The sequence below is a fragment of the Abrus precatorius genome, unplaced genomic scaffold (assembly GCF_003935025.1).
Source record: "Abrus precatorius isolate BTA unplaced genomic scaffold, Abrus_2018 Scaffold8, whole genome shotgun sequence".
Taxonomy (NCBI): domain Eukaryota; kingdom Viridiplantae; phylum Streptophyta; class Magnoliopsida; order Fabales; family Fabaceae; genus Abrus; species Abrus precatorius.
The window spans coordinates 38,205,255-38,219,232 of record NW_020874428.1 but is presented as its reverse complement, the minus strand read 5'-3'; the positions used below and the strand labels follow the sequence as shown (position 1 = coordinate 38,219,232).

The 13,978-nt window shown below is 28.1% G+C and overlaps 1 protein-coding gene across 1 annotated transcript; it reads right to left on the bottom strand.

Annotated features, from left to right (window-relative positions):
• Nucleotides 1-1,159: 1,159 nt before the first annotated feature.
• LOC113847428 (myb-related protein 330-like) lies at nucleotides 1,160-2,513 on the bottom strand. The gene is made up of 3 exons (XM_027476529.1): nucleotides 2,381-2,513; nucleotides 2,175-2,304; nucleotides 1,160-2,052 (listed from the first exon to the last, which is right to left on the bottom strand). The coding sequence occupies exons 1-3, from the start codon at nucleotides 2,511-2,513 to the stop codon at nucleotides 1,203-1,205; spliced, it is 1,113 nt and encodes a 370-aa protein (XP_027332330.1). The 3' UTR covers nucleotides 1,160-1,202.
• Between the last annotated feature and the right edge of the window lie 11,465 nt (nucleotides 2,514-13,978).

The following is a 13,978-nucleotide window of genomic DNA, read 5'->3' as shown; positions in this document are numbered from 1 at the left end:
ATGGCTTGTGCTATGTCTAATGCATGTGTGGTTGTAACAAGTACTAGAGTAGGTGGTGTATGTCATTGTGTGGGTTCTCTTCTCTCATTTGCTTTGATTGGCTTTCTTTTTCATAATTAAAAATCGAGAGCATGTATATATAAACAACAGAACGAAACAGATAGGCATATTAAGCTGCTATAAATTGTACAATTACGTCTTGTGTGTTTAAAAGCATAATTTTTTGAAACTGCCAGAACCCAGAAGAGCCAAGATTATATATGTATAAATAAAAATATCTATAGCCAGTAATCACCATGCAAGTTGTGGTCATAAGGCATGAATTGGTTCCGCCGGTGACTACTATATTGGGCCTTGAAACAGCATGTAGTGGCAGCAAATTAAAGATGATTTTAAAGATGGCTTAAATTTGAACATCTGTTTGGAACCGTAAACATTACACACAACAAGAGGACCCTAGCTTTAGACTTTAATAATGATAATAATCCATAAAATATCTCTCTCCAATAATGCAAATTTTGGGCAGCCAATTTTAGCCTTTTGGAGGGATTCACCAAATACATGGTGCTATCATATGCCAGCAAAAGCAGCATCCCTCATTATACGATTCGACAGGATAATCTTCTTATTCAAACTCTGCCAGCGCTGGTATATCTCTACCAAAGCCCACTATATACATGATGTATATTGAGAAACACACGAGCGTGTGTTCCTATGTGTGATATATAATATAATATTGGAAGGATCAAGGAAAAAGAAATAGAATTCGTAATTTGCTGCAGTGTATGGGTGTTTGTCTTTTTTATCATATTTGAGTCTTTGACTAGCTGTTCTAGGGGACAGCTAAAGGAAGCATGACAAGGACAAAGAGGGAAGAAAAATGAAAAGGATAATACATATATGCATCATAAGTGCATGTAATAATTCACTAGTGGGACAATAAGGAAATATTTTACGGTCATAAAAGAAAATTACACTCAATACTCTTCAGGAATATATCGTTATTCAAACTTTGGATGATGAAAACATACATCATTAGGAAAAATAAATGCGGGGGAGGGGGAATCATCTCAAATCTTTCGCTAGAAATCTCCTATACTATCAACATATTTCTATCTTTGCTAACTCGTTTCAACATGAAAAAGAGTTAAAAAAAAAAAACAAAAGAAAATAAAAAAAGAAAGAAAGAAAGAATTTACAGTTCAGATATGCTGGAATACATCAAAATTTGCTCCTGTTAGATCTTCAGTAAGTGATGATAGTGGAAAGCTAGTGAAATCTATGGAGTTGTGAGTCTGCAGCTGCGCTTCTTCCCATGAACTTGTCTTAAAATCCTCAGATTTTACGGCATTTACTTGGAACTGAAACAAGGGGTCAAACTTGTTCTCACCGTCCCAAGAGAACCCTGCATTCTCCATCATGCTTCTCATATCACACCCTCCTCCTGGATAAATAGTACTCATGTTTGAGCTGTTGCTGGAACTCTCTTTCACCTGATCATTCATGAACAATGAACTGATTTTGGAGGCTGAATTATTGTCTGAAAACTCAGTCACCGACAAGTTTCCATGATCAGAATTGGTTAGACTTGGCATTGAAGAGAATCCAAAGCTTGAATTGGTTCCAAACTGGCCCTGATCACATGCTCTAAGGCTTGTGTGATAATGACTCACAGGTAAGTTAAAACCTGACTGTGTAACGCCCATTGGGAAATCATAGTAGGACAAAGGGTCCAATGCTGGCTTGCTCATGAAAATTTCTCTTGAAGCTTCTGTTAGCCCTCCATCATAGTAATTGGAATCGCTTATTAGAAGTCCTGATCCCTGTGATGATGCAAAGGTTGATGTAGCCGAAGGCCCTTGAGACAATGGCGTTTGCATAGAAGTTGTCTCTGTGCTTTTCTTTTCTTCCTTTACATGAGCTTCAGTAAGAGGCTTGTGGGTAGTTGGGTCAATCCCTTGCTTCAGAAGCTTCTTCTTTAAACATGAATTCCAAAAGTTTTTAATCTCATTATCTGTTCTCCCTGGTAACTGTGCTGCTATTTGAGCCCACCTGATATTGAAAAGAAAATCATTTCACAATTGTCAATTTTCTTTGTATGTACCAAAACAAAAGGAATTTATTTTATATATTATATTCATATATCTTGATCACCCTTCAATAAATGTTGTTACCTATTTCCAAGCACTTCATGAAGACTGATTATAAGATCCTCCTCCTGCTGAGAGAACAACCCTCTCTTTAAATCAGGCCTAAGATAGTTTATCCATCTCAATCTGCAACTCTTTCCACATCTTTGCAATCCTGCAATTCATGAAAAGAGTTAGGCTCTTCCCAACGTTTTTCAGTTGAAGTAATGAAACATGTAACTTGTTGTTACCAGCTAGTTTGGGAACTGAACTCCAGCATCCAACTCCAAATCTTGTTATGTAATTGAATAGCTTCTCATCTTCTTCAGGGGACCATAAGCCTTTCCTCAATTTTTGCTTTACACAACAGGAATGGCGACCCATTTGTGCGAGGACAGTGGGAATGCCAATGTTACTTAATTTTGGAGGAAGACTATGAAGTGTGAAGTGGTCACTGCCTCTATATAGTGTGAAATATTACCCCAATGCTTGTGTCATTTAAACGTTTCAAGAGGTAGAAATATTGTTATGTTGTGGGGTGAAGAGGGAGTAACTCAAAAACTAATTGTGTTCATTTAAAGAGAGGAGGGCTAAATCATAAATCATACTTAGGATTGAAGTTAAGAGAGAGAACCCTGAGGAAGGTGCAGCAATCAAGTGGGTTTTACGCAAATCCGGTGCTGCTTTTGCATTGCAATGGATTGGTTTTTAAGATATCCATATTTCTAGAAAATTGTAAATAAATAAACAAATTAACGGGAGTGACTCTATAAACATGTACTGTACCAGTTAAGCTTCTTGTTTTTATTAATTGTCAATTAAATGCTAACTGCTAACTCTGTTTTCTTTCTGATTGCGTCTGAAATATTACCACATATAGTAAATGATAATCATGTACATATTCTGCATGTTAAATTTCGACCCTTTTGGCTTTTTATTAGATTAATTAATATGGATCAGTCATCATCTCGTAACATATAGTTGATCTTTAATTAGTTTTACCCTTCACAATATGACCTCATCCCTGCATGTCATTTGAGAAGGTTACGTCTTATTATTATTTATTAAAATTAAAGATGTACGGAGGTTTAAGGAACTTATATTTGTCGGGCCATTAGTTTTGGAGAACTGTTCAGAGATGTACATAAATCTTACCTGTAATTTTTTTCATTATTATTAAAAAGTCTGCATTAACAATAAATCATAAATAATTTTAAAAAACAGCTCAAAATAGTAATACGACAAGAAAAAAGAGAGAATTTTTCTTCGCTTGCCCTGCCAGCTACTTTTACGCAGAGCAAATTGCCATAAACAAGTATCTTGGATATGTAAAAATAATGAAAACAAAAACTCTTTTCTGTATAATTTCTTTATATTTGTTGGCCATAGCTGTTTTAAGTTTTCTGTGAATGTTAAGAATACTATAAAATCAGCCGACAGTAGTACATGGAAGGATGTGTGGGGCTCCGAGGACATTTTAACTCTAAATTAAAAAAAGACTCAAGCGGTACTTATTATCGATAGAGTATATTTTTAAATTTTGTAAATATAATTCAATTTAATTTGTTCTTCATAAATTTTATAATTTTAAAAGTTATTTTTTAATATTTATTTACTCATTATATAACATAATTTAAGATGTATCATCTTAGAATAATTATATATTGATGTGACATAATTAAGGGTATGTTTGAATATATAGTTTAATTAAGTGCTAATTAATAATTTTTTAAAATAATAAACTTAAATGGATTTTAAATCCATGTTACTAATATGCATGATTAAATGCATTAATGTATATTATATACTATCATAAAATTTAAAATAAAATTTAATGATGATTATAGAATTAAGAAATATATATTTAGATTTATTTATATATTAAAGTAAACCTATCCAATTTCAACCCTCGTTTCGTCCCTTCATATGTGTCCAAATAACTTTTCTATCTTGCCACTTTACCATTTTCTGCAATTGCCAAAGTGACCTCTTTTCTCAGCGAGTTTGGCCATTCATGGCAATTATATTTATAGATAAGTTCTTCTCGAAGCAATAATAGATCATGTGTGACGACAATGCTGCCTAGCACAAAATATTTGTTAATATGCGTTTTACTCACCATTTTATCTTATAATACAAGTTGTTGATCATTCAATTTTTAAATAAAGGCACATTATCTTGCAGAGAAGATTTTTGTCGCTATGCATGTAACAAACCCTAAGCAATGAGTTGAACATTTTCCCTTTGAAAATTAGCCTTGACGATTGACATGGATAATAAGAAAAGATTCTTGTCAATGTCAAAATGTCTAAACCTTAACTAGCACGGTAAAAAATTGATTATTTATATTTGACAAAAATTGTTCAGATTACTTTTGTTTCCTAATTATATTTACAGTGGCCTCAGAAAAGGGAAGATAAGTTTAACTACCAAACATAAGCATACAATTGATAATTTGGATAATAATAACGTAATTACAAGATATTAACATTAAGTAATGATATGCATACAAACTTTTTCCTTCGTTTATTTTAAAAAAATAATCTCCACATTTTTTCCATCTCCAACATATGCTTTTTTTGTTAGGAAAAGTTCATACAACCCTTTTTTCTTAATATCTTTTAATAAAAATTATAATGATTTGAAGTTACGTATATTAAGTTATTTATTTTAATTGTCCGAACAATGTTGTAACAGTTATTGCTATAGTTGTCTAAATCATTTTATAATTCCCGAGTTTATGTAATATAATTTGAATACTTTATTCGCAGTGAAAATAAAAGAGCAAAATTTTGCAACTATCCTTGCATGGTTTGCGTTACATCAGCAAGTTTTGTAAAGTCAACCCAAAAGACGAAGGGAAAGAGAAAGCATAGCCAGTAAACTCAAGTCCCATAGTATTGACCGTAGAATTGATATATTTAACAATGTAGTTAAAATATGATGAAACGATATGTAATTTTATTTTATTTTATTGGGAATTTTTAAAAAGTAATAGCAATGGCTAGTTAATTCAACTGAATTTTAATTACTTTAATCGGTTTAAATATGCCTTTCAATTATAATTAGACGGTACAATAATCAATTAAGCATCCTTATTACAATCCAATCATCCCATCCGATTCCATCGAAGCAAGACAACACCGATACTCAAGCACTTAGCAAGAGGTCCAATAAAAGATCGTATTAAATGATTTATTGTTCTTATTTAATCATATTTACAATAATGTGTTTGACGTAAACATCATATAGTTAGTGTGAATGAATGTGATACATGTGTTCATAAAGCTCACTATTGTTTAATTATAAGGAAGTTATGTATTTTCCATCACAAGTTATATGGAATCGCGAACACATTGACCAGTGTGCTATTAAGTCATTTTCTAAAGATTTGAAACAAAATATGTGAACCCGCGTGGAAAACACCAATTTTAACAATTTGAGAGCAATACGTGACTGTTATAGTTTACTCTTTCTACTATTTGTATGAAGAAAAACATAAATATATATTTCTATATCTTCATCATAATTTTACTACTATTATTTTAAAAATATCATTATTGATTTATTTTTTTATTGAAGATCAACTGCATAAAAATGATATGCAAAATTTTGATTTACAATTACAATTTTCTGCAAGGTTTATTTAGAGTACAAATATAGAGTTATAGATATTTCGAGAAGTTCGGTTTAGTGAAAAATATATTATAGAAACGTTAGTATTGGGCGATTATGCGGATAGCTGCTAGTTTTAATTTTTTTTAAAATGTAATTTTTAAATGTGAAACATATTAGAATTACTAAAACATACATTATTGTCATTGTGACTGGCACTATTCGTTAGTCAGTATCACTGTCACTAATATAACTATAGAATGAGATCTTAAATTTTTTTAGAGATGAATAAAAAAACAAAATTAACGTTATATAAGTCTTTCAAAAATATATATATCAACCTACCCTCTATTATTGTCTAAATTTTATTAAAAATTACAAGAATGATTACTACTCTTTTTCATTTTAAATTAAAATATTATTAAAAAAAAACATTTACGAGTCTATGGTGACTGAGAATTGTTCAATCCGTTCATCACGGCAATGGAGAGAAAAGACATTTTTTTATTTATAGAAGACTGTAGCAAGGAAAAGGCAGGGGAATGAGGGTAAAAAGAGGGTAAGCTTTCTGCTCTCAGTCTATTTTCACAACTAGAGAGGAAAAAAAAGGGTACAATACATGATAAGTTTTCATTTTTCTCTTTATTTAATTCGATAATGAACAAACTCACGAATTCATGATTTTTTCTCTCTATCACTTTTTTCTTCTGATTTTCCACCAAAACCCATGAATGAACTCTCTCAGGTGAATTTCAATGATTGGAGGCTGTTTCATAAACGTTTCCATCCATCACCATGACCGACACCTATGTTCACAGTGTCAAAAAATATTATTAGTTTAGACAACGAGACATTAGAAATTTGGCAAAATTACTATCTCTAAATCGAGACAATATATATAATAAAAAATTAAATATTATATCTAAAGTTATTTATATTATAAAATATTTTTAATTTAAATTATAGTAGATATTTTTTATTTTACGCATATTTTTACTATAAAATAGTTAAATTTAAATTTGAGATATTCAAAAATAAAGATGATATAATACAAAAATAAATAAATATCGAGACTTGAAATTACAACAAAATTTTTTAAATATTTTTAATAATTATATATTATTTTTAATTAAATAAATTATAATTTTCATAATTTGATTTTAAATGTATATGAATATTATTTATTTTAAAATATATATTATAAAATATATCTTAGTTTTAATGTATGCTTTTCTAATTAATAATGTAGTTTATCTGTACATATATAAATTGATTTATTATGTCAATAAATTGGACTGATATGCTCTTATCTCTTATATTGTTTAAATCTCAATTCGAATAAAAAGAGTTTGATTAAAATTCTTTGTCAAATAAGGATAAAAATAAATTCATCTCAACCCATTTCAAGAATATCTCTAAACAATACTTCCACTTCTATTTAAATAACCTAAATTATAGAGATTTGAATTCTTTCTCTTTGTATCAGAAACTGGATATTTAATTACATTTTTCTTAAGAGAAAATATAAAAAACAACAAAAAAATTTATAGATTTGCTTAAGCGAATTTTGTGTCTTCTCTCTTAATCTTCTCTTCATGCTTAATACTTTATTTTTAATATTTATATTCAACTTTCTTCCTTGTCTCATGCTTAATTCTTCTCTTCCTCTCCTAACTCTCTCTTCCTTTCATCCTATGTCTAACTCTTTTCTTCTTTTTTCTACTCTCACTTTAACCCATACTTATATCTCCCTCTTTCTTCCATATTTACCTCTCCATCCTCCTCTCCATTCACCATTATTCCTATACCACTTGCTCTCTTTATCTCTCTTCATCCTCAATCCTCTCTTTCTCTCATATTTAGTCTCCATCTTCTCAAATACACAAAATCCGCTTAAGTTAAAATAATTTACTTAAGCGAATATGCAAAAAATTACTAAAACAAAAAAAAAGAGCTTATTTTTGTATTTTTGTTTAAGCGAGTCCATTTTTGCTTATACAAAAAAAATTAGATGTCTTAGTTCCCGCAACAACAGGAGAAAATTTGGATCCAAATAATAGTCTATTTTAATGAAAGATTAAAAAAATCAACAAGTGTATTAACGAAGATTCTTCTTTATAATTAAAAAATTCATAAATAAATTTTTTATTGAAAAACTTTAACCCTATAATTATTTTTCTTATTTCTAATAATAATAATATAAGTAATATTACCTCATTCATCAAATTTTATTTAAAATATTATTATTTTTAAAAAACATTCTTGTATTTTTTTAAAAATAATTAATAAATTCAAATTTCTTTATCATTATTTTTTATTTAAGTAAATAAATTTGCAAGTGAAAGTATAAAAATGTAAATTCTCACAAAGAGTTTTAGGCTCCCTTCAGGTAGAAGATGGAATACGGAGCAAAGAAATAAAAAATAAATAAAACATAAACTACATAAAGTATTTTTATAACAATAAAAAATAAAAGAAAAGAAAATTTTTCACTTAATTAAATGAGTAAAAATAAAAAATTATATAAAAATATTTATAATAAAAAAATTAAATTTTTAATATAATATTTTAATAATTTTTTAAAATTTTAATATCTTATATTATTTTAAAAAATTAACATTAAAAATAAAACAAACAAACTCATGCACCCTTGGCATTAGTGGTGAGAAATTAAAAGTGAGGTTTACACGTTCTTTTTTTTTTTCATGATAAGATAAAATATTTTTTTGGTAAAAAAAAATTTAAAATATTGAAAATATATTTAATTATTCTAATTTTAACAAACATAATTTTTATCAAAACCAAAAAATAAAAAATAAAATGAATAAGTATTTCTTCAGTATAATCCTATAACAAGCGTTGCAGTAAATAGTAATCGACCGAATGGTGTTCGTTGATTTGTTTCCCTTATCATTGCATACGATACGATCGGTGGATTACCCAATTATAAAATCTTACGTGTCCATCTGTACCAGCAGATCTTTTATACGCGTCAAATTATTTTGTACCAATTGTTATTAAGTTTTACGAGTATTGTTCAATTAAAATAAAAAATTGTTGAAATGAAACAATTACAAATATTATATAACTATTTTAAAATTTTAAAAACAGTATAATAGTTAATAAAACTTTTATTAAATAAAAAATAAATTTAAAGTTAATATTAAATTAATTAATTAATATTTAAAGTAAAAATATTATTTTATAATAAAAATAATAATTAACTCTTATTTATTGAATTTTAAAAAATATTAATTTGTACTCTAAATATATATGAAAATCGATTAATATAAAAAACATCGTATACTTATTGATTTCACTCCAAGTTGAAATCTTATAAAACAAAATATATATTGACTATTCTCTGTATATAATTTATATCATTTAATAAGAGTGAGTATAATTTATATTGTTAATAAATTTTTATTTAATAATTTATTTTTAAATTTAATTATTAGATTAAAATTTATAATAATATAAATTATATATACAAAATTAATATTTCAAAAGTATTTAATATCTTATTTATACATATCAAATTTAATACATGTTTAAAATATATAAAAATAAGAATTCTTTTATTGTAATTTTATATTTATTAAATTTTGACACAAATAATTTAAATAATATTAATTGATTGATAAAAATTATTTTTATATTAAGTTGATATGAATGTAATTTACACCAAGATAATTTGATATATCATATATATATATATATATATATATATATATATATAATATGTTCAACAAAATAACTTAACTAGTTATTTTATTCAATAATTTATTGGTACACAAAAATTTATGATATAAATTTAATTATAAAATGTATTTAAATAATTTAGAAAAGTAATGTTAATGATTTAACATCACCAAAAAAATTATAAAATTCACGAATTATTTTTAAACGTTCCATTATCGTGATATAAATAAGAGTTGATTCTTAATCGTGTAACAATTTAAGAATTAGTTAATTACATGGCATTAAAGTTGAAAAAGAGTTTGGTAAGACAATTGAATAAAGGAATAATGGAAGAGGCATGAACGTGTTTAAGAACATTGGCTTTTCATCCACATCTTTCTCCCTTATTCATGATTCTTTAAATTGATGGTAATCTGGGCAACGCAAGATTGGAGCACTTTCATTTTCATTCTAAATACGAATGCATACATCACATTCCGAGGGATTAAAACACGAGATTTTTAGGGTATATGAAATGCGTGCCCTATGCGCCAAACTAGGGCACAAATAAATCAACTTGTGTATTAAATCCAAATTAAGATATTGATTAGTGATTTAAACATACTTCCTCTCTAGGTGGTTTAGGTAAAGTACTTCATCACATATAATTGATAATAATTTGAGGGAGTTATTGGTTATTTTAATATCAGCCTCCAACCTTCCCTTAATTCCTCAAATAAACCGTCATATTAATTGCACAAATATGGGATTATCATAGTCTGAATAAATTTTTCTAATATACGGCTAAAAAAATATAGAGAAATTTGCAAATAATCAAGTTATCACATGCATGCTTGATATATACTAATAGCCCAGTACCCTTTCTCTTGTGTATATAAATTTCTTCCCTTTCCCCTGACCCATTCTTTTGTACTAGTGTTTGTGTTGTACTAAGGTTACTTTTGCAAGTGGTGCCATTAAATCCTCGTTTGGCAACATCAGCATGATGTACCTTGGCATAGACTTTCATCCCCCTTATCCCTTGTCTTTCAGTGTTAACAAAAGTAGACAATAAGGAGATCTTGGCAATTTTTCCTTAACTCCCCTTAGACACCAATTTCCTCTCATTTTTCAAAGGTAAGCAAAAGAAACAAGGCCAAGTACAATGACAATGGGGTATTCTCTCTCTCCAGAGGTTGACTACTCCAAATTAATATCGTTTACTTCTAGCTGTACCATTTAGTTGATTTAGTGTTTATAAATGGGAAAATGACAAAGCTGCCATGACAGTACATATCAATGTATCTTTCAACAATTTCCAGCCTGCATTTTTGACAATCAAATCCACAGACATGCATGTGATTTAACACCATTTCCTTTGTCCCACTGAACGATGCGACACTACGTAGGACCTGTGATGAACTTTTATATGTTTATTAATTACTTTCCCTCAAACATGTAAAAATAAAAGTTGTCTTTCATGTACTTCTCTCATCTTATCAATTCGTTTAACACATTAATTCTGTTAAAATTGTGTTAATGTGAGTATCTTTTTTCAATTGTATAAAAACTTTTAGCACAATAATTATATTAATAAAATTAAATTTATAATTTTTTAAATTTGACACATGTTATTAATTGATGATATATATATAGCATCCTAAAACAAAAGTATGAGGGGTCGACGATCATTGGAAGATACTGGTATTTCCTATAAAAGCATTGTCATTTTCAAATGGTCCCAACAAAGACCAACTATAAAGCTTCCTTTTCAAGTGACGATGATCACAAAATGATAGTGAAAGTAAAGGGTTGGAAAACCATTTCTTTCCCTTCATCCTTCCCCCAAATGATTAGCCCCTTTGCCTGGCCTTCAAACTTTTAATTTTGCCCCTCTTCATTAAAATACAACGAAGTAACTAAGAAAGAGGAGCTGGACCATAATAGAATATTTCTTGTCGCCAACACAATTCCTAAAATGACCATCGAGGACACATAAGTTCTCTCAAATTCAATTTCCTGTAGTGACGTGTGGCAATGAATTTTGGACACAAAATATAGGTAGCCAATCCTACTCAAACTGTTAAATTATACAATATAAAATGTAAAATATTTTTCATATATTAATTCGATTTAATATATTATAATACATTTTTTATACTATCACTAAGTTATATGTTGTCACATCTTTAAAATATTTTAATTCTAAAATATTTTTAAAAAAATCACTTCTTAAATGTACTTGAGAAAATGGTGTGGTACCAACTTGAAGTTATCAAAATTCTTCAATCAGATGTTCCTTGTAGGGATTTCATGAAATAAGTTATGCTTATACTTCACCCAACTCTAAATTTTGACCTATTTTTTTGAACCCAAACTTATCGCTAAACTTGCAAAAATTTAATTATGTATGGGTTAAAATGAAATAATTTAGGCGCAATGAGATTGAGTTAGCTTAAATTAAGATATTTTTATAAATAAGATTATCACACTAAGGGTACTATTAGTTATTTTACTTAAATCTTTTAAAAAGTAGGTGAATAATTAACGTAATTTTAAAATTACAAATATTACTAAAGGTAGTCATTATTTTCAAAGTCACAATTAAAAGTTCATCAATTTACACAACAAAAAGTAATTGTACCAAGATTACTGAGTCTAATGATGTGAGTAAAGAAGAAAAGTATAAGGAGTAGGGAAAGTGAATGGGCAATAAGTGAAAGACAAAAAAAGATTAACAGAGAAATCTTACGTCATATTTATTATGTTCGATGGGTCAACAAAGTGTAAATTGATAAGTATTATTCTGTTGGAGTAGAATGATTTAAGTATATGTGCATATATATTATGTTCGAGTCACATTGGGTGATCTAAGACTAGACCCTAAAGCCTTCCTAGCTTGACACTAGGTCAAGACACTATGAGCTTCTTTTTTGTTTCATGGACAAAGGTCAAACTCAACTCCAAGCTTTTCACATTTTGGATGGGTTAAGGAACAAGCTTAGATCCTAAATAGTCCCAGTAAATTCCTTGCGATGAGGGTTATTGACAAAAAATTATTAATGCATGAGCTGATCTTGATACTATAGAGTGGAAGTAAAAAATAAAAATAAAAATCAAGGTTTGAACATGAAAATTGTAGTAAATTGTTGAGGTGGAAAACAAGGTTATGATGAAGATAAATGGTGCGCATAATATTACCTGGAATTTAATAGATCCCATTGAAAAAGTCATTCAACGAGGATTCAGCTTATTAATAAAAAGCTTTAATTTCAACACAGAAGGATGGAAGCAATTAAAAGGACTTTATTGATTAATTTGTTTTTAGATTTGTAGCCAATTTTATCAGCAGACTAAATTTTTTGATTTGAAATGATAATCTTTAGTATTTGTCCAAAGAAATGACTACTAAAATTCTAAAAGCCGGTAAAGGGCCTTGGAATTTTAATATGTCTTGATGGATTCAATGTTGTGGTCTCAATTTTTCTCTCCACTGTTCGTATGGATACATTTGCAAAGAATTCAATGTAGCACTAAATTTGGACAAAGTTGGAAATTGCTTTTGCAATCTAAACCATTTGAAGATGGATGATCAATGCATCTTCACATTTAGTGATTCTTAACATTAAGCCTTGGGTGTAAGGATGGAGATAAGTTTTTCATTGAGGGCTAGGCCTATCCTACATCAAGCTTAGGTCAAGGTAGGCTTTTTTATTAAACAAGTAAAGTCAAGAATTTTTTAAAAAGCAATTTAGTTAAAAAGGTAGAACTTCAAGCCAACTAAAAAGTCTTTCAAAACCTAATAAATCAATTTATTTAAATAGTAATAATATTATGATATTTTTATATTATATATTTCTTTTATTTAAGGTTTAACTCTGTTGATTTATATACGTTTACGTTCGTTAGCTTATTTAAAATAAAGTTTTTCTGACATATTTAAAAAATTGTCAAGTATAATTTTAAATAAGTTTACAAGTTAATTTAAATCTTTAAAAAACGTCAAGTCAAATCTTAAAATATAGTTGATATCAAGTAAATAAACTAAGTTCGACCCTTGAATTCATGAATCGATTTGATTTCAAACTTTACAGCACTTAATTTAACTCCACCTATTTAAATGTTTCCTTCAATAGTGATAAACAACCGACAAATGTAACAAAGCAATATATGCTGACTTAAGATTTTTTATTTTTTTATTTTTTGAAGGTTGCAATCATGATGTTGTTGATGTAACTCCAACTCTCCAAGGTAATAAGCTTACATCTAGGAAGTTAATTCTTATTTAATTTATTTTATTGTTTGATAGATATTGAATAAATGTCGGAGTTATTAATCATTCTGATTTTGCAAGATTTGTTATTTTTTATCGTGAAACTGTTAATTTGCTTGATCAATCATGCAGGGAAATGATTGACAAAGTTATATATATTGGTTGTAATAAAGACTCTTGCAAAACAAATATTTTTATATGTTCTATTTTCAATTAATTTTGATTAAAAAAATATTTTATACAGTGTGGTAAAATGTCTCAAACTCCAAGAGAATTGTTG

Excerpts from the sequence above, each read along its gene's own strand:
- LOC113847428 (XM_027476529.1), bottom strand. The coding sequence starts at position 2,513 with ATGGGTCGCCATTCCTGTTGTGTAAAGCAAAAATTGAGGAAAGGCTTA. Across the intron at positions 2,305-2,380 it reads TTCAGTTCCCAAACTAGCTG|GATTGCAAAGATGTGGAAAG; the intron begins GTAACAACAAGT and ends CATGAATTGCAG. Across the intron at positions 2,053-2,174 it reads CATGAAGTGCTTGGAAATAG|GTGGGCTCAAATAGCAGCAC; the intron begins GTAACAACATTT and ends TTTCAATATCAG.